Below are 26,157 nucleotides of genomic sequence, written 5' to 3'. Positions count from 1 at the left end.
CCACAGTCTCATTATTAACTATGGGTTTTTAAAAAAAGACTTCCACAACCCCTTCGGGTTAGGATTAAGGTTAAGGTTTGGCTTTTCACATCTACTCTGACTCAGAGTACGACTATAAATATTTTGTGACCTCAGAGTTGTGCCCAAGTGATTCTTGGATGCCATCATTTTTTTAACAGCCCCTTTTTATAAGCATATTTGCAGTAAAGTTATGCATGATTGAGAAAGTTTTGGGAACAATAACGGAGTTAATGTGCAGGCCTTTACCTGTTGCTGCACCTGTCCCACTCTGCTGCTGACCCACTTCAGAACGCTCCACCACGATCCTGAGAGGTAAACACAATTCCAGCATGTTAGAGAAACCTTAGATCTGACTGGAAAACCTCAGATTAGGCTGGAAGGTTATCAAAAATGAAACTGAGAGAAATGAAGTGGGATATCCCCTCAGCTGAATTTTCCATTTAAAGGGGAACATTATTCCAGAGATTAATGGCTCTCAGAAACATGAGGAGTGTTTGGGGGGACGGGGAGGGTTTCAACCAAAACAATGCCGCTGGTGTTAATTTGTAGTGACCCGTTGTTTTAATTCCAGTTTAAAATGAACCAAACTGTAGCTTAAATTCATTGTCATTGTCTGATCTATTGGAATGCCTCAAAGTGCTTGTGAGGCACATTTTTTCCCCCCACAAAATTATATGTCAAGAGCTTCTTTTTTTTCACTTCAGCAGCAGGGAAAAATAAATGTCTTTTGGCTGGGCTGTGGCTTTCCTAAAGGCCTTGAGCCTTAAATATTGAAGGAGTTTATGCTGTTCTCATGATGTGCAGGATAAAATAAAATGAAAGAATACAAATTTATGAGCTATTTACTTTAGTTTTGTTGTTTTTTATCAGATTTTCCTACGGAATGCATCATGGAACTTTTCAGTACATTTTCAGCAGTCTTTGGATGTCGTTCCAAACTACAACAGACCCTGTGCTTTATTTACTGTGCTAATGTACTGCAGGAACACACAGCATGGCTCATTTCCTTTCTCAAAGTGCCACAGGAAATCCATCCAACTATTTTAAATGAAAGAGATTTTTAAGATAATTAAGTTCCAGCAGACTGCCTTTTATTTGTCTAACTAATACCGAAAGTATGCTGCTGGGTTTTTTACCGTATATTATGAACATCTAGCTGTCATGAATCCAAAAGGTATGTTTGTGCATTATATAAGGCCACATCTGATTTGTATGATAAAGATTGGAAGAGTGTTTTGATTGTACAGCGCTATCAAACATTTCCAAGATGAGACGCAATGTGAGAAAATAAACATTTTCAAATTGTATTTACTTAGCACAAAAATGCAATTGATTTCAGACATGAAATCAATTGCATCCAGTGCACTGCCGTCCATAGTGTTCTTGATTCGAAAATAAGAAAAGTTAGGCAATAATAGCATCAGTCAGAAAGTTCCAATCCACTGCTGACCAAAGAGAACACAAAGTCCTCGATTCTCAATTAAATATTCAGCTATTTCTCTAGACTTCCAGAAAAAAAATATTCTGTGTAAATGATCAGTCAAAAATATTTCTTTTGTACATTTTCTTATAATTGGTGGGGGTTTTTTATTCAGAAACATTTCAGAAAAAAAGAGCAGAATGAAGATTCTGATGTGAGCTAGTAAAAATCTGGACTTAAGTTTTATTGCAACGCAGTGGCTTGACTGTAGGCAGGGCATTCATGCTTGAAAATCCTGCAGTGTGGCTATTACAGAAATTCTCCAAAGATGAGTGGACCCAAAATCCTCCACAGTTCTTTGCTAGTTGTGAAAAACTTGACAGCAGCAGTTGTTTCCATCAAAGGTGGAATGGCAGAAAAAAAATTGAAAATGAAGTAGTTACATTTTCACATTTCACTCAACTTATTGTGGTCCGATAAAAATTTGTTTATCGGACCACATAAACATATGTGACCTCAAATATCGTGTGATATTTGAGGTCACATGATGTCCTCAAATATGTGACAAAATATAGCGAAAACAGAAGAAACATGTAAGAGGACAAAATTATTTTCATAGCTTTGTATACCAACACCATGACCATTTAGACATGAAACTAATGGCTCCATGAAGTTCTGGTTACCTAATATTTATTCACATCGAGTTATTTAAGCTACAAAATAAAATAAAAAAAGATTTTTTTTTTAAATATATTGTCAACAGAGGCTAATAAAAAGCAAATGTCATAAACATGGACTCTGAAATTTTTCTTTGGCCACAAAGTCTTCCAATCATATCCAAAAGAGCAACACTAAAATTAGCAGGAGAAAACCAAACCAATATGATGACATCCTACATTCAGTCTCCGCCCCTCGTCTCAAATGATGACATTTTCTTTCTCTTGGTTAAAGTCTGAAGATTGGACGGCTCATTTAATACTTTACTAGCTTGAGTATGATTGCCAAAATAATCTATAAAACTGAGCTTAGTCTAAACAGGACAAAGAATATTTTAGGAGCGCTATCTAATGCTGTTAGATCCAGAACGCTTGGCTCTATGTCTAAAGTCTTGATTACAGACCAAGGCAGGTGCACGAAAGAGAAGGCAGTCCTAAAAATACTCTTGAGGATCCTTGTGGCAGCTCCAAGACAGTTGGGGTATCCTTAGTCCTCAGAGTTGATTTTTTTACAAATATATATTTTATGAAAGCAAAGCATGTGGGATCTGCAATCAATGCATTTCAAAATCTATTGATGCATATTTACTAATTTTATTTTATTTTTATGTGTGTGCATAATCAAATACTCTCATTTGGCAGCATGAATGCCAGTTAACATTTCCCAGATGACAGACAGATTAGAGAGTAAGCTGCTGTAATTGAGGTTTAAGCTCCCTCTTGTCCTCACTGATATCTGATACAATTTCAGGTAAACACTTGGTTGTGTTGAGCCCCAGTGACTTCAAACAATGCATCTAGGTGTCAATAGGCTTACAGAAAGCATGTCTTCTACTCCATGCTGTGTGTCAGTCCCTTACCAACACCACACAGATGTGTTCAGACACAGCGGTGCCACCAAGGCAGGGCCGTGGTGGAAATGGCCGCCCCTATAACCCAGCCAAACACGTGAATAATATTGTGTTTTACATTAAATCAATACAGGACAAATGAGACTCAATGAGGCACAAACAGATTAATCGACTTATTAATAAATGTGTTAGTTTATCAAATGAATGCATTTTAGGCTTACGTCCAGTATTTTAAGCTGAGTTATTTATGTGTCTGTGGCCCTCGCTGGAAAGTTTATTTATTTCAGTAATTCAATTCAAATATATCAGTGAGCTTTTATGACAGACAGCTTTTCTGTTTAATAAGCCACGGTTATGCCATGGTCATTAAAGCGGTTATTGGTACTTTTGGCAGTGTGGACAAGTGCTAAATCCTGCTTGAAGATAAAACCATCTCCATAAAGCTTGTCAGCAGAGTGGTGCATAAAGTGCTCTAAAAGTAGATGGCTACACTGACCTTCAGAAAACACAGTGGACCAACACCGGCAGACAACTGTGGAATCTTCACACTAGAGCTCAGCAACTTGTATCTAAAAAATTTGGATTTCAGTGAAGTAGTTCAGAATATTTTCTCCTTAGTGCACATCAGGCACTTTTGAAGTCTCTGATCTGACAATGGATCAAGACAGGAAATGCAACAGTTGTCCTGGATATGTCTGTGTCTGGTGGGTCTTGTCTCCGGAAACATTCTGTTTCCTGTTAATCTTTCCCAAACTCTTGACTGGGCATCATTTCACTATTCTCTCATATTTTTTTTCTACCACACTTTTTCCTTCCACTCAACTTTCCTGTGGTCAAACCCTCTATGTGTAGCCCGGCTTACACTCTTTGTGGAAAGAGTCAGATATTGTCACGGAGCAGCTGTAAAGCTAACAGTCTTACCCATGACTGTGTGTATTAATATTTTGTATTGAGAATCTTTTTATTTGCTTTCTGTAATATTCCACTTTTCTGAGAAACATACATTTGGACTTTCATTAACTCTAAAGTCGCAGTCACTAAGATGGACAGAAATAAGAAATACACCTGTTTGTGTGTAATAAATCTTTATTTTATATGGGTTTCATTTTTTTTATGTAATTACCAAAGAAAATACCTTTTACATGATATGCTGTTTTTCTTCTTTTTAGATGTACCTGTATAACAACATCGTAGAAAATGTTAATGGTTTTAACTGTTTAATGTACCACCCTCAGGATTATTAGTCGCCACAATTTGCCCACCCCTTTCAAAATGTTCTGGGGACGCTCTTGCTCAAACAGAGACGGAAAGCAAAGGAAACCCAGGTCGGACTGTTTTAAATGCAGTTTGGGACCCACAGTCCCAGTCTGGGATCACTGAAATCCCTGGAAATCACTAGAAAAACGACTTTACAATGACAAATTGAACCCCCTTTGTAAAGAGTGGTTAAGAAAGACAAACAGAAAAAGCTGCTCTAACATCGTCAATCGCCCTAGACATCGTCAATGACAGTAGCATTTCAAAGTACATTTCCTGTAGCCCGCTTGCTTGGAGTTCCCATATAAAGACGTATCAAAAGTCAAATGTTTGGGAAGTACGAATCGCTGAGCAGCTCCTTAAAAAAAACCTCCCAGCTCCCCTCTCGCACACGCCTCCTCCGGAGAGTATTGGATGTCCTCAGGAATCCAGTCACCCCCTCCTTGGAAGAACATATTTGACAGCACGAAGTCAGGCAGAGCCCGCAGTCCAGCCCCAGCCTTCCGTCAGGCACAGACTCCCCCAGCCCCATCTCCTGCTCTCCCTTTTGGACGTTTTGGTCGGTGTTGAAGCACAGCAAATAAGCAGCCATGGATGCCATCAAGAAGAAGATGCAGATGCTCAAGCTCGACAAGGAGAATGCCTTGGACAGAGCTGAGCAGGCCGAGTCAGACAAGAAAGCAGCGGAGGACAGAAGCAAACAGGTCGGATGAGTTTTCTTCACTTTTTTTTTTTAATGTTTGATGGAAAAGCAGGAAAAGCCCAGGAGCAGCACTAAAAAAATTTTTTAAAAAGCTATGGATCATTATTATTTTATTTGTAATGGATTTGCAGCTGTTGCTAGTTAAGTGTAAAAGCAAAAAAAAGCAAAAAATGTGTATATTATTATATTTTTGCTTAACTTTATAATTTCTTTGCATGCATGTGTAGTTAGAGGAAGAAATGAGAGAATTGGAAAAGAAATTGCGTATTACAGAGGACGAGAGAGATAAAGTTTTTGAGGAGTTCCAAACTGCTGAGGAAAAACTGTTGACTGCTGAGGAGACCGCTACCAAGGTACCTGAACCTGAAGTGCATGAGCTTACCTAACTTCTTCTTCTTCTTCTCTCCCTGTCTTCTCTCTGTCCTGTCCTGTCCTCTCCTGTCTCTCCGTGTGCGCTCTTGCGCCCCTGCGCACTCACGCCACTCCCTTTCTCCGCCGATCACCTCTGAACCTCTCCTGCACATGAAAAAAAAAAAAAATAACAATAATAAAATCAGCTTGAGGACGACTTGGTGGCTCTGCAGAAGAAGTTGAAGGGAACTGAGGATGAGCTGGACAAGTACTCTGAGGCTCTTAAAGATGCCCAGGAGAAGCTTGAGCTGGCTGAGAAGAAAGCCACCGATGTAAGTATATGGACGCGTGTTCACAGAGGCGCCCTTCTCCCACCACGCTGCTTCACATGTCTTCACTGTTCTCATCTGGGACTGAGGGCGACAGTTCAACAGCACAGAGAAGAGTTTGGTGGTGCGTTTGGTAACCACTGCTAGAGTTGGAAATTGATCATTTATCTATCATTTTCTTGATTTTGTGGTAACTGTTGAACTGTCGCTAAATGTTTCTCCACAAATCACTTTCAAGTCAGCCCAAAGAAAGTTAAATATGTGGTCATGAATAAAAAAAGATATATTTTTATGTGAGGATTTCCATGTTGAACTCCGCCATTCCTGTTAGGAAATAAGCTAACTCTTCCTAGTTTATGTTTTTTTTTTTTTTTTTGTTTTTTCAGTGAGTGAAGCCTGTAGCCTAATGTGTAGAATTCCCAAACTCGCAGAGGCAGCGCCTAGATAAATATAGCCCACTGCTTTATATGGTCAAGATAGAGCTCAGATCAGCGGGCTGCGCTCTTCTGCTTACCACAGACAAAAACGCACTTCCCACTCAAATAAGTACAAGACAGCGTGTAGATTTCAAAAATAACAATTAAACACGTTTTTCATCGTTTTTCCTCCCTTCTCTTTCTTGTATTTCAGCTTTGATATATAGACTTTGGGATAGAAGGAACATGTCCTCCGACAATGGTCCCCGTTAATGACAAAAACTGGGTGTCGGCCAGGTCCTAGTGCGGCAGACAAGAGAAGTTTATACTACAAGGCAATTAGGTTGCATTGAGCCACCGAGGGGGGAAACACGTTGGAATAATCCTTTAATTGGATTCCACACGGGGAATTAAGACAAAGTCTGTCAGAGTGTTTTGAGTTTTACCCTCTTGGATTATTTGATGGTGAATTTTATTTCAAGGTGACGCGTGGCGTACTGTTTGTGACTGGATTTTTACCCAAAACTATATTTGTTCGTAGAGTTATGTCACTTATTTAAGGCATTTTAGAGATATTTAAAATGTTTCAAAAAACCTCACTCTGTAATTAGTGCAGTTTGGGCTCAGGAAAAACGCTGAAACCGTCTGAAACCCAAATGCATTTTATTACAAGAGGTGTACTGCTCACAGTGAACCCCCAGATGGCGCTCTAATTCCGCTCGTTTATCTCAGGCTGGATACCTGAAATCACATTTAAATAAATAAAAAAAATAAAAAAAAAACTTTTAAAAAACATTGTTATTTTAGTTTAACTATTTAATTGTACTTCATACAAGGATTTATTTTGGAGCTTTAACTAAAATACAAATCAAATTGGTGATTATATTTAATTTCAGGGGGTGGGGGGTAATATGGGGTGAGTTATTAAATGAATTCAGAATCGTGGTCCGTTTTTGTAGCTGTAGGTTTTGTCTGTCATATTTTTAAAGCTTTATACTTGTACCCTGTAATTACAGCATCCTGGGCTTCAGGAAAAAACTCACTGAAGCGGTTTATAGCCTCAGAATAGTTCATGCACTGCTCCCGTTAGGTCCGCAGAGGGCGCTGTAGTTCCGTTAGTGTCCTGCTGCTTGAATCAATTAAATTGCATTCAAACACTTAGGACTAAAATCGCTTAGCTATCTTGTTTTTCTGTTCAAAGCTGTTACATTTTATCACTTCTTTTGTTCGGCACAAAACATTTGTTCCGTGCAAAAGTTTGCACAACACTGCAGAATAGCCGTTTTATATCTTTTTTGAAAGACGGTGTGTTGAAATCAGCGTTAACTTCCTGGACAACAAAAAAAAAAAAAAAAAAAAAAAAAAAAAAAAAAAAAAAAAGCTTTGCAGAGCGCGTCTCTCTGACTGCGCGCTGCAAAGACGTCATCCCGTCTCTTGACAATTTGTCAGAAAGTAACTGCAGCCGGTAGAGCAGTCTCGAATATTTAAAACAGTTGTTCGCTGTTAAATAAAAAATAACAGTAATGGCTGGAGTTAAATCGCTGGACGCGGTCAAACGGAGGATTAAATCGCTCCAAGAGCAGGTTGACGGTGCTGAAGACAGAGCCGAGAGGTTACAGAAGGATCTGCTTGCACAGAGGAAAGCCAAAGAACAAGTAAGCATGTTGACCGCGCGTACCTGCGCGTCAAGCGCAAAAAAGAGGCATGGCTCAAGTAACATTTCCTGCGCGTCTATGAATCGTTTCAAAAAGTAGAGGGGGGGGTGGGAAAAGTGTTCTGGTTGTGAGATGGCTGGATTTATCTGGATGCCCCGCAGTGCTATAAGCTGAGCTTTGCTCTACTCCGGGCTGTGCCACTTTAAGTCACAGATGAGGGTTTGAAATCCCGAGTGCGCGTAACTGACAGCTTTAGGCCGCTGATGGTGTAGCGACCGTTGAGCAGTGCGGTACGTTGTATCATTGCGTTGCCTCATCTCCTGACTTTGCTCCACTTTCAAGCACTTCCCTGTTCCAGGCAACCTGCTTTCTAAAAATGGGACCAAAAGGCCAAATATTTGAATAATCTCCCAAACACCAGGAAGTAGCTGCTTAAAACTGTGGTAACATTTAATGTGCCATCCTGCTCTGTCAGCTTGTGCTCTTTGACTTGCCCATAAAAGGGCAGGAGGCTGCACTGCCACAGAGCATAGCGGCGATAGAAATGAGGGGGACTGAATGTTTCGTTTCTCAGTCCCCCTCTCAGCCGTCAGAGCGTAGCCTACTCAGGTGTACTGAAGGGAGTTTCTCACTTGTTGCAGTTTCTAAACTTGAGTACCTGCATTGCTCGTTTTGACTCGAGCTGCAGGGGGAAATGGCCTGGGGGGGAAAAAGGGACTTTTGTGGTTTGGTGGATGCATAATGCATTTCAAGAATAGCCTCATACCTGCTGAGCACACAGCAGAATGCAGAAGTTGGCAGCAAGTCCTGATGAAAACAAAACGGTCTTCTCCTTTTTAAATTAAATTTAGACGGACACACAAATTGATCAGCCAGATATTGATTTGTGCATCTGTCTGAATGAGACTTTTTTTTTTTTTTTGATTGGCAAGTCAAAAAGTGCAAACGTATATATTTTCCTATTCATTAATAGACAAAACAAAAAAAATGCCACATTTCTTCCTAATTTTAAATGTGACTTATGAATGGAGATAATGTTGTACTTAATTCATTTAGTACCTTCAAAACAGCATTTGTTCTATTTTATTTGTCAGTAATGGGAGAAAATGTAAATTTGCACTGGCCTGGAAAATTGCAAACCTCAAATTTCTTCTCTTCCAAAATTTCCAGCTTGCTTATCATCTCTACATAGTTGGTGAATACCTAAAGATCCGGAGCAATGTCAGGCTTATTGACTTGAGACCTGTTAATGCTCTCAGTGGGGCATCTAACGAAGTGCAGTGTTCAACCCTTTGCCAGTTTGGGGCATCATTAGTATAACAAGTCAATACGGTAGCTTCCCACTAGACGGCACAAAGAAACGCTTCTGATCATTTTTGCTTCTCTCACATCAAGATAAGTTCATAAATCTACCACATGCTTCCTTTGGGCTGATGTGTAATGTCTGAGTCCGGGGTATGAGGTGAAGCTCTCTGCAGTGTCCTCATCTGCTGTTCTTCCGTTCTGTCCCTAGGCTGAGGGAGATGTCGCTTCCCTGAACAGACGTATCCAGCTGGTTGAGGAGGAGTTGGATCGTGCTCAGGAGCGCCTGGCCACAGCCCTGCAGAAGCTGGAGGAGGCTGAGAAGGCTGCAGATGAGAGCGAGAGGTGGGTCCTGTTTTTTCCCCTTACAGGCAGACTTGGATTGTTTTATCAATCCCATGTCACGTGACAATAAGTTCTGGGCATTGCCTTGTTTTCATTCTGTTTATATGGAGCACTAACCACCACCTCGTCAGCCATCTATAGGGATCGAAAGTAAAACATTTACAGTTCCTTGTGAGAATATTCATACCCCTTGAACTTTATCGTGTTCTAAACATTACAGCTACAAAAAAATTAATATGCTTTGTTATTATTTTAATGTCAAAAGCCAATTAGATGTCTTGAATTATTGTGAATTGGAACGAAATTGATCATTTTCAGAGCCATGTGCAGCTTCACATGGCAGTATTGCACGTGGTCAAAAAGTTTGTTTGGTCTCATCTGACCGGACAACTCCATTCACATGTTTATGTTCCCTGCATGACTTTTGCTAAAATGTAAACAGGAATTTTGGGTTTCATTCGACAGTGGCCTTGACATTCTTCTGCAAAGAGTAGAATTGTGGGTAGGTGTATCGGTATTTCTTGACATGCTTAACGGACTAGTGTTGTTTATTTCAACTTGGTTTTAAACTTTTTCCCAACTTCATCCCTGGCCTGTCTGCTGCTGTTCAGTAACGTTCTCTAACAAGGTACAAGCAACTGAGCTGTATTTATACTTGAAATAAATTCCTCTCGCAGATAATAAATAAGCTTTTAAAAGTAATTGGTTGCACCTGATTTTATCTGAGAGTGTTAAAGTGGCTGAATACAAAAGCATGCCACACTTTTCAGACATTTTATTTTTCAGGCTTGTGGTTCAAACATGACCACACGTATGTGACGGAGTTCAATGGGTTTGAATAAATTTGCTGAGAACCAAACCAGCTCATGCTGCCTGGGTTTACACAGGTATAAACGTTCAACTCTTAATTCCCGATCTGTTTGCATCATCACACAGAGGCATGAAGGTCATTGAGAACAGGGCCATGAAGGATGAGGAGAAGATGGAGATCCAGGAGATCCAGCTGAAAGAGGCCAAACACATTGCTGAGGAGGCAGATCGCAAATATGAGGAGGCGAGTTCTTAAAAAAAAAAAATCTGGATACTCGCTTGCAACAATCCTTACCTTCTATGACTGTTTTGTGGCGTAACACTTTGTTGTGCTGCACCCCCAGGTTGCACGTAAACTGGTCATCATTGAGGGTGACCTGGAACGTACAGAGGAGCGCGCTGAGCTGTCAGAAAGGTGAGCGCTTTCACACCTGTGCGCTCTGAATCTGCACTTACACATGCATGGATGCCGGAATGTTCACGTTTTTAAAAAGCTTTCTGTATTAATACCCACACTGCAGGACTTGTTTTTATTTAGACAGTGTGCACTGTGTTCTGTCATTTGCATGCCCATCTCCGTATTAATGGTTGTGGCTTGTGCACGTGCGCCACGCCCACTAACAGGCGCGCTCAGAGAGTGGAGGACGAGCTAAGGGTATTGGAGCAAAGCCTGAAATCGCTAAATTCCACAGTTACACAGGTACAACCAACCTAATGTGATTACTGAGTGGCTTGTCTCTCACCGTCTGCCCTGCTGCATTTGCTTTGCCCTCTGTGCTTGTTCCTTTCGCGCCTTTTTTCCTGGATGTTTTAGACTTTTTTTTTTTTCTTTTTTTTTAATGCCTAACATAGCAGAGAGCTGAGCAAGAAGAACGTCAAAACAAATTGCATGACACTTGAATGCAAAGTATTGATTTCTCAATAACTACTAAATTCACTATGCTGTTCTCACATTACTGCTCTGTTGAGGCATTTTTATGTTTTTTGGGGGGGATTTCCTGTATTTCTTATTCAGTTCCTCTCTCCATCTTTCTCGTTTCCCATGGACCCTTTCTGTGTCTACCTGTGCTTCTGTCCATCCTTGTTCCCACCCTTTTTTTTATTTTCAAATCCCCTCCCTTATCCTTCGTTGCATCCTTGGCTTTGTATCTTCTTGTTTAAAACGCCAGCAAATGCTCTGAACTTGAGGAAGAGTTGAAAACTGTGACCAACAACCTGAAGTCACTGGAGGCCCAGGCAGAGAAGGTAAGCGTGACTTTCTGGGCCTCTGCATGCTGTTGCACCTTTTCTGCTTCAAGACTGCGAGCTGGGGAGACGGAGGAGTCGAGTCTTTAAGTTTCAGTTAATACATTTTTCTATAAATGTGGACAGCAGATTTGATCTCCTGTATTTGACGCTTTTGTTTCCGTTTCCGCTCAACAGTACTCGCAGAAGGAAGACAAGTATGAGGAGGAGATCAAGGTCCTCACCGACAAGCTGAAGGAGGTAAAGTTTCATTAATTTGATCTGTGAGACGACCAAACCAGAGGTGTTGAATCACAGTTCAAGTGTTGGACTTGATGCGTCTCTACATTACAGGCTGAGACTCGTGCTGAGTTCGCTGAGAGATCAGTAGCCAAGCTTGAGAAGACCATTGATGACTTGGAAGGTGAGCTTTTTCGTCACAATGTGTTTGTCAAATATATATATATATATATTTTATTTTTTAGCCTCCTGTTATTTAAATGTGGATCTATCTCCTTTTTATTCTGCTGTCCTCTTAACGACACTAAGTCTTTATTTCAGGCAGCGACATGTGGTAACGCATCCTTTTGTGTTAAATCTGAAAGCAGGGTTAGATGTTACCTCGTAGTTAAACGGATGTTTGGATGCATTCAAAGGGAGGTTGTGTGAAGGTATCACCAGTGAGTTTTCCCTTCCATGTAGCAGAAATATGTCTTTGCATAGTGAGTTTACAGAATTTAATACCTAAGGAAAAACGAGCATTAAACCCAGGAGTACTTTCCATGCTCAATCCAATTGAAGTGTGAAGGGACTCATTCAAGGGACTCATGTTTTGATTGTTTCCATTTTCCCCTCCTGTCTCCTTCTCTATACGTTCTACGGCTTGGATCCTCCACCTTTTGCCTCCTTTTCATTTCCTCCCTCCACCTCCTTTGCTCTGCCTCCTCTGCACACTCCCTTCACTCCTCTGCCCCACCCAATAGATGAGTTGTACTCCCAGAAACTGAAGTACAAAGCCATCAGCGAGGAGCTGGACCATGCCCTCAACGACATGACTTCCATGTAATTTATGCCTTTCAACACCTGCTTGTTTTACTGTCGCGCTCCTCACCCGTTCACCTCTTTGTCCGACTGCCTGTTCAACTTTGTCTCCATATTATGTTCACCCACTGGAGTTGTTGTATCTGATTTAGCTCATCTTTATTTTTTAAGTTCAAGTGCTAAAACGGATATTTCCCAACTTTATCTGCATGTGATTTGAGTCAGTTTGCAACAATTCTGATGCAAAATGGTCTGCCTTTATAAATTACACTCTTTCAGTTTACTGTAAACAGGACTGAAGTAACTCTATGCATGGACAGAAAAATGCAAGAACCAGAAAAATGCATTTAATCTTTTACATGAATTATCGTTGTACTTTTTTCTGTTCTTGTGCATTTTTGTTTCCAAAAAGCCTAATTCTTAAGATGTTGAGTTCATATCAGAGTTTCCAGGCTGCTTACCGAAACTATACAGTGAAGGCATTTTAACGGCTCTGGTTGATGGTTCTGCTTTGTTTACTTTTTCACTAATATGGTCTACTTCTGTCTAGAAGAAAGGCCTCATGTATGTTCATGATTTTTGCCCTTCGTTCTGTCACTGTACCAGCTCAAGGTTAGTTGTCGGTGTTTAGCATCACTGTGGCTGAGCCCTCAGTTTTGCTAAGTCAATGGGATCGTTTATGTTGGTTTTGAAGTGAGTTTGTGAGGAGTATGTACAAGTAGTTTCTTACCTTCCAAACCTTAAACCTGGAGTGTTCGAATTCAAATGAAACACAATGATTAAATTGATAGCCAAGTTGAGATTAGCGTGACTCCGACCTGCTATATGTAAGATACTCGCTGCTTATAAATACTCTGCATAACTCCACTTCAAAAAAAAGTCACTAGCTCATTCTGATGAATAGAAAAACACCATGTTTGTTTCACTGTACAAACGATGCATTTTATTATGCGTTGTGTCTTTTGTTGTAGTGCGTCAGTGTGACTCCTCAGGTTCTGGTGTGTTGTGGTTTATTGCTGTAGGTCCAAACGCCAACCTCCTTGGGTTCACTGTGCTTCTCTTCTTCCACACAGATAAATTGTTTACATCTCATCAAAGATGCCTCCTTCTGCCCGAGCAGAACCTGTCTGCTCTCTCCAGACTGCTCTCCATTTTCCTTTTCCTCCCTGTCTTTGCTTTTCTTTCCTCATCATATTGTCAAGTCCGTTGCACCCCACCACTTGTACAGAACCCTAGAATCTTCCTGCGTTGTTAAAAAATAAACATCCTTCCTTCTATGTAAGCTGTATCTCTTTACTCTGTCCCTTTTTTTTTTTTGTCTGTCTAGTCTGGCACTAGCAAATCCATCATGCCGTAATGGTAGTCATTTTGTCTTATCTCATGAAACCTTTTACCTCCTATTTTCCAAAAATGTCATTTAATATATTTTAATTAATGTCCATTCTTTTCTTTAACTATTGTTCTGTGAAGCAAAAGTATAAGAAACATCAAAAATGGTGCTGTTGGCATTAAAGCGAAGGCAACTTCAGGTGCTTGACTGAAAACCGAGCCAAGTAGCAGCTGATGCATGCATTCAGTGAAGTATAGAAGGTGACTGATAGAAGTATCTGCGAGCTGGAGAGCTTCTCTGCTGAGTCATTGTCGGGAAGATTGTAGAAAAGTTTAGATTGGTGAAATAGAGAAGAACATGCAAGAGTTGTGGAGCTTCATCCGGTGATGGCAAAACTGAAGGAAGTTGCTATTGGTTAACTCAACAAATGGGCTTTGTGTGTTACATAAGACTGTCTTTGAATTTGAATAAATACTCACTGACAGATTCTGGGTCCGTTTCATTCAGTTCGTAGCATCAGGCAGATAACACTACAGCATTTCAGGAGTTGGGTGCAGATCAATTAAAGAACCTTGGTTTGTTCCTTGATCCAATACTTGGGATCCAACGTCTCTACTTCACGTGAAAAATGGCTAAGTTTAGCTTCTGCAATGTAAAATCTTGAAGAGGTGAGAAATTGTATTCGATATCATTTTTTTATAGCTACTTTTCTTTAGATGCTTGCTGTGATAATTCTTAAGGAAAAAACTAAACTGAAGATATAACCAAGAGAATATGAATTACACCTTATCCTTTACATTCTCAATGATATTTACATGGGACATACTCTCACTTGCGGGTGTTAAATCTGCGAAATTACACAGCAGTATCTCATTAACAAAAACCGCCTAGTAACCTGGTAAATAGACTATGAAAGAATAAGATGTTTAGTAAATGTATTTCTTAATCATTTTGTTAAATAAATTCCAAGTGCATTTTCTAGGTTATATCTTGTAGCACCATCACATGGGGTATGTGATGCATTCCTTTCTTACCATCTGCAGTCCAGCGTAGACCGATGGTTTCAAAACTAACCAAAGATTTTCACAAAGCTGTTTCAATTTGTTACTGGGTGCTTGTACTCTAAAACTTTTTGAACTAATTTTCCTATTGCTTTGTTTGTTGTGGTTTTTATTCATTCTGTCTGAGTCGTTATTTGAAAATATAACCTTCTAGACCAGGAGTCTCAAACTAGGGTCCTTGATTATCCTGCAATTTATAGATGTACCCCTGTCCAACACAACTGAATCAAATGGCTGAACTGACTCTTTAGCATGCAGTCAAGTTTAACGGCCCTTTTAATGACGTACTTATTTTTATTTAGGTGTGCTAAAGCAAAGGGGCATCTAACAACTGCAGAACTTATAAACTCCAGACTTTGAGGACTGGAGTTTGTGACTCGAGTTCTGAATTTTAACACAATTACAAAAACATTTTAACTTTATGTACTTGTAGCTGAGCTCTGCTGTACGTTTGCATGGTAGCTTGCATATCATAATTGTGCCTCTTTTGTTTAGTCAGTTCTGTGGTGTTGTGCAAGTCGATCAATAATCAACTGATCTAGATGAGTTGCCAGCTTGATTATTAATGAAAGCTAACTCCCTGAGTCACTTGTCCTTGTTTGTGAGTTGAAAATGTCTTTTGTTTTATGTTCTAACAGAGAAACTGTCACAAGCTAAAGAAGAGAACCTGGATATGCACCAGATGCTGGACCAGACTCTAATTGAACTGAATAACTTGTGAATGCACATCTTTCACCCGTCCCCCTGCCGCCCCCCCCCCCCCCGCCCCCCCAGCCCCCCCCTCCACACACCCACACTCACATGCGTAGTGGTTTGGCTTTTTGTATTTGCACCTTGCTTATCAGAACCCCGTCTTCTTATTCCTCTCCAAAGCTGGTGAAGAAAATAGTCAGTTGATATTTTTATCGCACAGTCCTGCCTTCAGCGGAACTCAACCCAGGAGCCGAGCTAAGGAGAGTTAAAGCATAGCCAGACCCTTTTTTATCAATAAAATAAAATTATTTTTACCTCTGCCTTTTTCAGTTGATGAAGTATGTTTTTGTTTTTGTTTTTTTTGTCGTCTTATTTTTTTGTTTAGCTTTCTGACATTTTATCTGGTGACGTGGCATGCAAAATTTGTGATAAAGACTGTTTTCTACATCTGCAATAAAGCTGATCTGGATTTTCCAGCTTAAGCACAGACCAAAGGATGAAATGCAAATGTTTTGCACTTAGTCAAACTTGATATTTTCCATATATAAAGGATTTTTTTTGTTTGTTTTTCACCCAAGTATAACAGTACACAGGCTTTGCCTGTCTGTATGTATACTGGTGCTACTGTATTGTCGTTTCCATTGTGCATTACAGTATTTGGAAATTTAATGTTCTTTAAAATCCATGGTTTAAATTCCTGTCACAATTTCAGTCATTTGGCTGTGCATCATTTTAGTTTTAAAATTAGAAATTTTGAGTGTGCAACATATTTGAAATGTATAAATTGATAATAAATAAAACCACGTTTTGAAAGTTTTCCAACAATGCGGTGCATGCTGCTTCTTCTTATCCATCACACAACATAACATGGCTAATTGTGAGTTGAAAAACAATCTTTGGCCAAATAAATGCACTTTAATCCAAAATTTTACAGAGTTGGGTTTCAACCAATAATTTAGACTGGAAGCATATTTTGGAGTGACCAAACTATAGTCCTGGTTTAAATGGAGAATATGTGGGAAGATCAAAAGACGAGGCTGATGGTAAGAAGTCTTCCCATTTCATAAATGACAAAATACCAGTGGAAACATGCAAAAAAAACTGGTCAGCAATTATAAAAAGGGTTTTCAAACTCGGTAGACTTTTGAAAAGGTAAATGAAAAAACAAATATGGATAAAAATTGCTATTTTTTTCATTAATGCCTAAATCTGTAACTAGACATAAAAACATTATTAGTACAAAACGGAGTTTTTGTTTTTTCTGTTTTTGAAAGTAGATAACCATTACAAATGACTTAACCTTCAATTCTAAGTGAGCGGAGCAGAATATTCTGAATGTTCAAACAATTTTCACGTTTGAAAAATTTTAACTCCTCGTGGCTTTATTAACTTTTATTTCAAGAGATCTCCGGTGTTCTTCTGCAAAACCTTACGCTCGACTTTTGCCCGAGTTGGGATTTGATTATGTTGGCCTTGTTTGCTCAAACAGGAAGTATGTAAGTGGATCTGCACCATTTATCATCCGGCGAAAAAAAAATGTTGAGTCGGCTGGGCGTGGTTTTGCACACTATTTCAAACGGGCCTTCACAAACCATATGCCCCATATAAAGATAACAGAGTTACTTACGTGTCAAATATAAAATATTATTCTAAGTAATTTATAACTTCATGGAGACGGCTCTGTATTTGTGAGCATGTGATACCTAGTAGTTTATAGTGCCACTAACACCCCTTCACCATTTCAAAAATTCACCTGCCGTACTTCTGCAATCGTTTACAGTATATATTCTATCAAAGATCTACACGCAGTATCACATAAAAAACGAGGCAAAAACAGCTGTTTAGAAATATGAGCAATCTGTTTTTAATTTCCAAAAAAGCTTTTTAATCAAATGTCTCACAGCCACGTTTCTCCCAAACTTTACCGACACCAAAACATCACACTAGTCCTTATGCAACTGCTCAGCCTCTTTCATCAAATTGTAGAATTAAAAATGTATGATATTGTTTTGATTATGAATATATTTCAGAGTGGTCAGCATGAGATTGTTACGGAAGCGCATTGCTATCACGCAGGAAAAAAAAAATTCGAGCGCTATCACGTTATAACGTGATACGTATCTTGTTAAAACGTGATACATATCACGTTATAACGTGATACTATCTTGTTAAAACGTGATACATATCTTGTTAAACGTGATAGTTATCTTGTTAAAACGTGATATGTATCTTGTTAAAACGTGATAAGTATCTTGTTAAAACGTGATATGTATCTTGTTAAAACGTGTTACGTATCTTGTTAAAACGTGATATGTATCTTGTTAAAACGTGTTACGTATCTTGTTAAAACGTGATATGTATCTTGTTAAAACGTGATATGTATCTTGTTAAAACGTGATATGTATCTTGTTAAAACGTGATATGTATCTTGTTAAAACGTGATATTTATCTTGTTAAAACGTGATACGTATCTTGTTAAAACGTGATAGTTATCTTGTTAAAACGTGATAATTCTATGTCCAGGAAGTGGCGGTATTATGCTAGGCTTGTACAGTGGCTGACATGAATTGGTCAGGTTTCCCTTCATGTTTGGTCTACACGGATATGGATGCTGTGGTTAAAACCATTAATAGCTACTCTGAGCAGGATCCTACACAGAACGGGGCTGCACAGAAGGAAACGTCTGTTTGGTTCTCTAGCTGTGACGGCGTTCCTGACTGTCTGGATCGAAGCTGAAGTTGGCTTCCGTTTGTAGCTTCTGATTCGGGAAATGGCTAAAGAGCAATTAGAACGGAGGCTCAGATGTATTTGCTGAACATTTTCTGTAAAACATTTTTATTGAACAGTACAATAGGTGCATAACGGCAACGGCTGTTCGTAACCAAGCAACCAAAATAAACAGAAGGCTAGATAGTGGCAAAAGACAAAAAATTAGATCCTGTTAAGCATACTTCAAAATAAAAGACTTCCTCTCTCTTCCCTTTTGTCAAAAATAAATCATAAATAAAGCTTTGAATTTAAGTATTTTTCACATCACCTTTTTGTAATTATGTACAATCAAGTTACATTCAGTAAATAATAATAAGCATTTAAATTATACTTAACATATGACTGTAATTAAGTAACTCCGTCCATTTTCTTTACACCCTTGTATGTTAGTGGGCTCGGGAGGGGTGTTGGTGCCTATCTCCAGCTGACATTCTGGGCGAGAGACGAGGTACACCCTGGACAGGTTGCCAGTCTGTCGCAGGGCAACAAAGAGATACACACACACACACACACACACACACCTAGGGACAATTTGGAGAGGCCATTTAACCTGACAGTCATGTTTTTGGACTGTGGGAGGAAACCGGAGTACCCAGAAAAAACCCACGCATGCACAGGGAGAACATGCAAACTCCATACAGAAAGACCCGTGCCAGGAATTGAACCCAGAACCTTCTTGCTGCAAGGCATCAGCTCTACCAACTACACCACTGTGCAGCCCTGTAAATAAGTAACTAATCATGGAATTAGATTTAACATGCAAGTGTTAAGAAATCACCTGATATGCTTTAAAAACAAACATACATCGACACTTCAAATCTGGAGTAGATTATTCTACGCCAATGGCAGAATATTTCAAACCTAGTTTGTGATTTGTGAAACCTTTATCTGAATTGTGAAACTTCAAACATGAGAGATTTAAAAACCTTTTTGTATCTGGAATGCATTATAAATGAACTATCACATTTACAATATTTGCTATTATTTTAGCTTTCTGTTTTCTTTCATTTTTTTGTCCTAGAGCACCTGCCTTTCTGTTTGGCTGTTGTGGCTTACAGGGATGCATTTTAACTTGAGAGGAAGTCTTTTATTTTGAAGAATGCTTAACAGGATCTAGTTTTGTCTTTTGCCACTATCTAGCCTTCTGTTGATTTCGGTTGCTTGGTTACGAACAGCCGTTGCCGTTGTTCAGCAAGTGTACTGTTAAAAAAAATAAATCTGAACAGAAAATGTTCAGCAAATACATCTGAGCCTCCGTTCTAATTGCTCTTTAGCCATTTCCCGAATCAGAAGCTACAATCGAAAGCCAACTCCAGCTTCGATCCAGACAGTCAGGAACGCCGTCACAGCTAGAGAACCGAATTGACGTTTCCTTCTGTGCAGCCCCGTTCTATTTAGAATCCTGCTAAGAGTAGCATGCTATTAATGGTTTTAACCACAGTGCAAAGCAGCATCCGTATCCGTGTAGACCAAACATGAAGGGAAACCTGACCAATTCATGTTAGCCACTGTAAAAGCCTAGCATAATATCGCCACTTCCTGGACATAAAAGTATCACGTTTATACAAGATACGTATCACGTTTTAACAAGATAACTATCACGTTTTAACAAGATACGTATCACGTTTTAACAAGATACATATCACGTTTTAACAAGATACATATCACGTTTTAACAAGATACATATCACGTTTTAACAAGATACATATCACGTTTTAACAAGATAACTATCACGTTTTAACAAGATACATATCACGTTTTAACAAGATACATATCACGTTTTAACAAGATACTTATCACGTTTTAACAAGATACATATCACGTTTTAACAAGATAACTATCACGTTTTAACAAGATATGTATCACGTTTTAACAAGATACGTATCACGTTATAACGTGATAGCACTCGAATTTTTTTTTTTCCTGCGTGATAGCAATGCGCTTCCGTAGATTGTTGACCTATATGTCATCAGACACCGCCTTCAGGACCAAAAATAAATGACAGCCGATATTTTGTGTTTTATGCTCGTCAGTTCTGGGAACTGAATGAAAACCCGAGATGTGCAGAATCTGTTGGCTGTTTGCTATCTAGACTGAAAACATCAATGTTTGCCACAGGTTCAAGGTCATTGAGCAACTCATTGCATGCTCTGAGTGTACATTGTCCCCTCGATTAAGTCACAATTCACTCAAAGTTATCTAACATGTTAAAAGGTCAGTGTCGTATACTCACTCTGGCCGCTTACTTTGCACATTTCAATTACGTTTGAACTTCATCTTTGCGTAAATGTGATCTTTTTTTTTTTTTAAAGATGTTTTCTTTTATGTTATTCTGTCACATAATATGTCATTTCTTCATGCTTTTAAGTGATGCTTTTTGTGAGCAACAAAATGTGAAAACATTTAAAGAGTAGTTCTCAACACTTTGCTCTCCATTTAAAGAGGGAAAACTCCTCCCACACCGCGCTGTCACCCCTTCTTCCCATGTGATCCACCGGCTGACTGTTAAGGAGTACTCCCAGTAAGTTAACAGACAAATGCGAGCCGATGCAAACATTTAAAGCGGAGCGTTTTCCCCGCAATGTTTCGGACGTTTTTACATCGTCGCTTTTGTGCCAAGTGCTCCCCGCTACCATCGCCGCGGTCTCTCTTACTAACGCCGCAGGCGAAATGTGTTTTTATTCGGACGCAGACGCGTTTTGTCGGGGGCCATTTCAATTTTAAACACCGATTAAAGTCCAGAACGTGGCTGTATGGTGTCGGTACGGCCATTGTTTTAGCAGTAGGTCTGAAATACAGGTCTGACTCTGCATACAGTTCATGTGATGATAAAGTTAAAATAGCACAAAAGACTCATCCGTACACAGACGCCATAGAAGTGAGCAGAGACCTCCTGGAGCGGATAAAGGTAGGCAAAGAGGTAGGCCTCTGAAACTAACTTGGTTTAGAGACAGACACCTTATCTTTAATAGTGTCTTTTATTATTATTATTACTAATTATCTCTCCTATTATTAGGTAGAGGTCGGAGCTCCTGGACTGATAGTTGGGGTTGCAGTGGATGGTGTTCAAGTGTGGTCTGAAGGTGGGTGATAAGACAGTCCAGCATGAAGCTACAACTCAAGAGTAAAAATGTATCAGAGCAAAAATATTTGGCAACAATGTCGCAGTTTTATTTTGCATTCTGTACGACAAAGTTTCTATGGTGACAATAGGACGGCTGTTATCAAATGCACGCCAAGCATTTCCACAATTTGTCATGTTGCAAGTATAAACTTTAGTGTATTTCTTTGGGGATTCGTGTAATAAGTCAGCAGGGACCTGGTGGTGGCAGCATCATGCTGTGGAGGAGGTTTTCTTTTGCAGAGATGCAATCCTTGGTGGAAAACATGTTGGACAGGGGTGGAGGATTACCTTCCAGCTGGACAGTGGCATCTTTTAAGAGAAGTTTTAAAGTTATTGTGGGTGATTATATCTAAATGATATTTTCTCTAGTTTTCAGTGATATGAAGTAGTCAAATGATAGCTGCCTCTTCATGTAAGAAAGTTATGGCGTTCATCTTCCCACTAATTTAAACTCTGTTCCTCAGTGGTTACCTATTTTCTTTGGGGGTATTTTTTTATTATTATTTTTGCTTTGTGAATCATGACAAAGGTTAATAAATGGGTAATATCTAAACATGATAGCAGGAGAATGTTTTTTTGTTTGTTTGTTTTTTAGAAAGTTTGCAAAATTTGCCACCGGTTGAAGTTGGAAGACCATAAATGTTTGCTGTGGGGAAATTCAATAAAACCTCATCAATGATGGCCTGATGTCACATATTTGAACTTTAGATACTGTTAATGAAATCTTGGTTACTGGGTCAGCTGCTTATTGCGCCTTCATCTAGAGAGTGTCACGTTTTAATGCCATGTTCCCACCAAATAATGAACAAAATACAAAAGGAGCAAGTTAAAGGGACTTTGCTTTACCTTGTTACAGAAATTTTACAGGGTAGTTCCACACATCTGCCAAGGAAAAAAATGCATATATTTTTTTTTTACCATTTCCAGCAACTTAAAAAAAAAGTAACACTGAAAAAAAAAGTTTATTATGAAGTCAAGATTTATATGCTTGCACAACATATTGTGCAAGTGGCATTTTTTATGTTATTTAAATATTGGGAAGTAGTCTCTCTTATCTGTAACTTCAGTAGTTTCAACACACTGCTGCAAAAAAAAGTTCTGTTTCACTGCACCACTTCCTAATAACTATAAGGCACAGCATTGCCCCTGAACACTTGAATATGTATATTGTCTCACAAGAATTAGCAGAGGAATGCATGCAAAAATTGTATTAGAATCTGTTTCAGCAAAGTAACAGTAATGCAATCAGTTGGGAGAAAGGTTGAAGTTGGCTTGCATGCAGAAAGGAAATGAAAATGATGGAGTAAAACCAAAATCAAGGTGGTTTTGAATAAACCTGACACTGCAGGTCTTGCGCAATCGTTAATCTTGCCTGTAAACGGCTTTGTTACACATTAAAAGCACACCTATGAAACGCTTTTACACACCCTGCAATCAGTGGCGCGAAAAAGGGGGTATGCAGGATATGCAACGCATAGGGGCGCAGCACCAGAGGGGACGCCAAAACCCCGTCCGGAGGGGGCGGCGCGCCGATGATGTTTTCCCATACACTTCAGCGCGCCTTACACTCCTTCACACAACGAGGTAAATGTAGCGAATTTTACCCTTCACGTATCGTCGCCTCGGGGGGGGGGGGGTTGGTTGGTAGAGTGAGCGTCGCTCCTTCACCCTGACGTTTCTTCCGTCGGGGGGAGGGGCGCCGATCTATGTTGTCGCATCCACCTGAATAATGTGTAGTTGCGCCACTGCCTGCAATCACTGAAGCTGCTGATCTGATCCAGGCATCGGCTATGCTGATTTGGAGAATCGTGTCCCATGCACTCCCGATACGGTGATGCGGATCGCCAGCATCAGTAAGTCTCTCACAACTGCAGCTGCCGCTCGACTGTGCGAAGAAGGGAAACTTGATCTTGATGCCCCCGTCCAGAAATATGTGCCAGAGTTTCCTCAGAAACAGTTTGATGGAAAAGATGTAAGTCATGTATGGATATAAGAAGATGACTTATTCTAATACTTGTAACTAGCCATGGCAAATAAAATTTTGCTTTTGTTTTATTTTTTCAGGTTACAATAACTTCTCGTATGATACTGTCACACCTAAGTGGCATAAGGCACTATGAGAAGGATGCAAAGAAAGTTGAGGAGGACAAGGAGAAAGCCAAGCGACTTCTAAAGCATCCAGGTACAACACTACTTTTATCTATAAAGCACTGTAAAATAACCAAAGATCTACAGACACGTTAAAATAGACAAAAGAAGGTAGTTAAAACGGAGTCAACCTCTCGGGATGTGCTAAAGGTTTCACCAAATAAATGTGCTGAAAGAACATTCTTTAACTCGATGAGAAGAGACCTGCCGTGTGGGGAAAGGGAGATTATTCCAGATGTTGCAAAAAAAAAAAGATGTTGCCTCCTCTTACGTTTCTGCTTTGATTCAGGCACAAGTAAACAGAGAGACGATGAGAAGAGCTTACCTGACAACAGAGACAAACCCGGAGGAGATCAAACATCTAAACGTAAAGAATCCACTCAGGCTCAGCGGAAAAAGGAGTTTGAGCACGAAGAATACTACATAAAAGACAATTATGAAAGCGTTACTAAGTCCTTGGACCTTTTTAAGGACGACCCACTCATTTTCAAACCCGGTAAGCAAATTTTTATACAAAACAATTTTTGCCGATGAATTTTCAGTGTTAATCACCCCAAATAACGTTTTGGCTGGATTGTAGGAACCACTTTCCTCTACTCCACTCACGCTTTCACTCTGCTGAGTGCTGTTTTGGAGCGGGCGGCGAACCAGCGCTTCCTGGATATCATGAAGGACATGTTTCAGGAGCTGGGAATGCACAATACAGTTCCAGATGAGAATGACCCCATTATATATCATCGCTCCAGGCAATCTATTTTTTTATTTATTTATTTATATATATATATATATATATATATATATATAATTCTTCACAGCCTTTAGAAATCACATAATTCTCCATAAACATAAATGTAGTCTATCTGCATGTAACTCAATTTCAGTATATTCTCAGATTATGTAATTAAACAATATCTCAATCTCACAGATTACTGCCAATATAAAACTATAGAATGGCACAACTCCACACATAGCATTGGATTTTCCTTCTACTTCAGTCGTGCACTAATAAAATCTGATAAAGCTTGGGATTGTATGTTAAAGTGTAAAACATTACCTGAATCCATGTGTTATTTGAGTAGAATTTATTTATTTTTAGTTAATGCATTAAAACCCAAAGTTCTCTTGCTCATTGGTTTCCTCCACAGATTTTATCACCTCAACAAGCGAGGGCGAGTTGTAAACTGCCCGTACGTAAACATCTCCTACAAATGGGCCGGAGGCGGCTTCCTCTCCACGGTGGGAGACCTGCTGCTGTTCGGCAACGCTCTGCTCTACGGCTACCAGGTGGCCCACCTGAAGGACACGGAGGGGTTGCTCCCTGGTTTTCTGAAACCCAAGTCAGCCATAGAGCTGTGGACGCCAGTCGACAAGACGGAAGCCTCCTGGGATGCCGATGGTCTGTACGGCCAGGGCTGGCTGGTGGTGGAGAAGCTGCAGAAGTATGGTCAGTGCAGGAAACGCAGGCATTACGTGTCCCACACAGGGGGAGCCGTGGGGGCCAGCAGCGTTCTTCTGGTGTTACCCAGTGATGAGATGGACCAACGCCAGGGACGGACTCCCTACCTCCCCCAAGGAGTGGTGGTCACCATTATCATGAACATGCAGTCTGTGGGACTGAACAGCACCGCACTAAAAATTGCTCATCAGTTTGACAAAGCCAGAAATGTTTGAGACCGACTGGATGAAATTTTGGCTCCTCTTTTGTGTCGTCTTCTTTTTTTTAATGCAGCTTTTAAATCCAGCTGAAAACTGTTGATCCATGCCTCATCTCATTGGAAAATATGTTTTACAATTCACAAAGCAAAAACTCAAAAAAAAAAAAAAAATGTTGTGGCTTTTAAGGTTGTTTTCTTTAAGCAGACTTCAGTGAAAGTTTTCCAGGCTACACTACAGTGAGATTCTAAAGGGCTTCTGTAGGTTTTGTCATTCTTTTCTGGGTTTTTGTTTTCACAAGATGATCACAGAGAGCTAAAGTCATGTTGATGTCTGGGTCGAAAGAACCCTAACTGACATTGGCTTTTTTTTTTGTTTTGTTTTGTTGGGGTTTTTTTGTTTGTTTTTTGTTTTTTTCAATTCAGGCATACAGATTACATTGTCAGCATTTTTAAATGATTTTCATCCTGAAAAATGAAGCCAGTTTACTTTCAGTCCAGTTCTTGTGTAATTTAGAATTCCTCAGTCTTTTGCTCCCTTGCTTCCTTTCTTAAGAAAGGTTTCACACCCACTGAAAGCAATGAAGCAGTTCCTGACGGGAGTTTCCGTCGGTGACGTCGGTAGATGGAATTGCGCAAGACTCAAACACGTCTCTGGTCCTCTTTCAGATCAGTGAAGGATTTTATTTTTTTCCTGTTTTGATATCACAGCTGTCAGATATTGTCCATTCATGTAGTTTATTTTATACCGCTCACATGTTTAGCATTTTATTTTCAGTTTTCTTTTAAACTACTTGAAATGTTAATACATATGTGCATAATGCTCATAGTTTCAACTTCAAGGATATTTCATGATGCATTTGTTTTTTTGTCCATCTACAAGTAACTGACAGTAAAATTTTTAAAATTTACAACTTGTTTCGTCTTCTCTCTGCAAAT

The 26,157-nt window shown here is 39.6% G+C and overlaps 2 protein-coding genes across 8 annotated transcripts; both read left to right on the top strand.

Annotated features, from left to right (window-relative positions):
* The first annotated feature begins 4,712 nt into the window (after positions 1 to 4,712).
* On the top strand, positions 4,713 to 15,593 carry tpm1 (tropomyosin 1 (alpha)). 6 transcript variants are annotated; one of them, XM_008412282.2, is made up of 10 exons: positions 4,713 to 4,969; positions 5,526 to 5,651; positions 9,233 to 9,366; positions 10,303 to 10,420; positions 10,521 to 10,591; positions 11,346 to 11,421; positions 11,599 to 11,661; positions 11,755 to 11,824; positions 12,384 to 12,462; positions 13,515 to 13,718. In XM_008412282.2, exons 1-10 carry the CDS (start codon positions 4,856 to 4,858, stop codon positions 13,516 to 13,518), a joined length of 855 nt encoding a protein of 284 aa, XP_008410504.1. In that variant the 5' UTR covers positions 4,713 to 4,855; the 3' UTR covers positions 13,519 to 13,718. The 6 variants fall into 6 exon arrangements, with proteins under 6 accessions (XP_008410504.1, XP_008410506.1, XP_008410509.1 ...); XM_081608213.1 differs by lacking the exons at positions 12,384 to 12,462; positions 13,515 to 13,718 and adding exons at positions 5,196 to 5,321; positions 15,471 to 15,593 and having other exon boundaries at positions 4,727 to 4,969; XM_008412285.2 differs by lacking the exon at positions 5,526 to 5,651 and adding an exon at positions 5,196 to 5,321 and having other exon boundaries at positions 4,727 to 4,969.
* A 5,152-nt stretch (positions 15,594 to 20,745) lies between these two features.
* Positions 20,746 to 26,132, top strand: lactb (lactamase, beta). Of its 2 annotated transcripts, none has more exons than XM_008412288.3 (7): positions 20,746 to 21,214; positions 21,311 to 21,377; positions 23,200 to 23,390; positions 23,483 to 23,600; positions 23,856 to 24,062; positions 24,147 to 24,312; positions 24,712 to 26,132. In XM_008412288.3, exons 1-7 carry the CDS (start codon positions 20,876 to 20,878, stop codon positions 25,235 to 25,237), a joined length of 1,614 nt encoding a protein of 537 aa, XP_008410510.1. In that variant the 5' UTR covers positions 20,746 to 20,875; the 3' UTR covers positions 25,238 to 26,132. The 2 variants fall into 2 exon arrangements, with proteins under 2 accessions (XP_008410510.1, XP_008410511.1); XM_008412289.3 differs by having other exon boundaries at positions 20,748 to 21,202.
* The last annotated feature ends 25 nt before the right edge of the window (positions 26,133 to 26,157 follow it).

The sequence above is a fragment of the Poecilia reticulata genome, chromosome 6 (assembly GCF_904066995.2).
Source record: "Poecilia reticulata chromosome 6, P_reticulata-male-v2, whole genome shotgun sequence".
NCBI lineage: Eukaryota > Metazoa > Chordata > Actinopteri > Cyprinodontiformes > Poeciliidae > Poecilia > Poecilia reticulata.
This window is presented reverse-complemented; position numbering and strand designations above follow the sequence as displayed.

Bases quoted from the DNA above. Each gene is read 5' to 3' on its own strand.
- tpm1 (XM_081608213.1), top strand. From the start codon at position 4,856: ATGGATGCCATCAAGAAGAAGATGCAGATGCTCAAGCTCGACAAGGAG. The intron at 9,367-10,302 runs GTGGGTCCTGTT...ATCATCACACAG, and splicing joins GCTGCAGATGAGAGCGAGAG to AGGCATGAAGGTCATTGAGA. The intron at 10,592-11,345 runs GTGAGCGCTTTC...TTAAAACGCCAG, and splicing joins CGCGCTGAGCTGTCAGAAAG to CAAATGCTCTGAACTTGAGG.
- lactb (XM_008412288.3), top strand. From the start codon at position 20,876: ATGTTTCGGACGTTTTTACATCGTCGCTTTTGTGCCAAGTGCTCCCCG. The intron at 23,601-23,855 runs GTACAACACTAC...GCTTTGATTCAG, and splicing joins GCGACTTCTAAAGCATCCAG to GCACAAGTAAACAGAGAGAC. The intron at 24,313-24,711 runs GCAATCTATTTT...TTTCCTCCACAG, and splicing joins ATTATATATCATCGCTCCAG to ATTTTATCACCTCAACAAGC.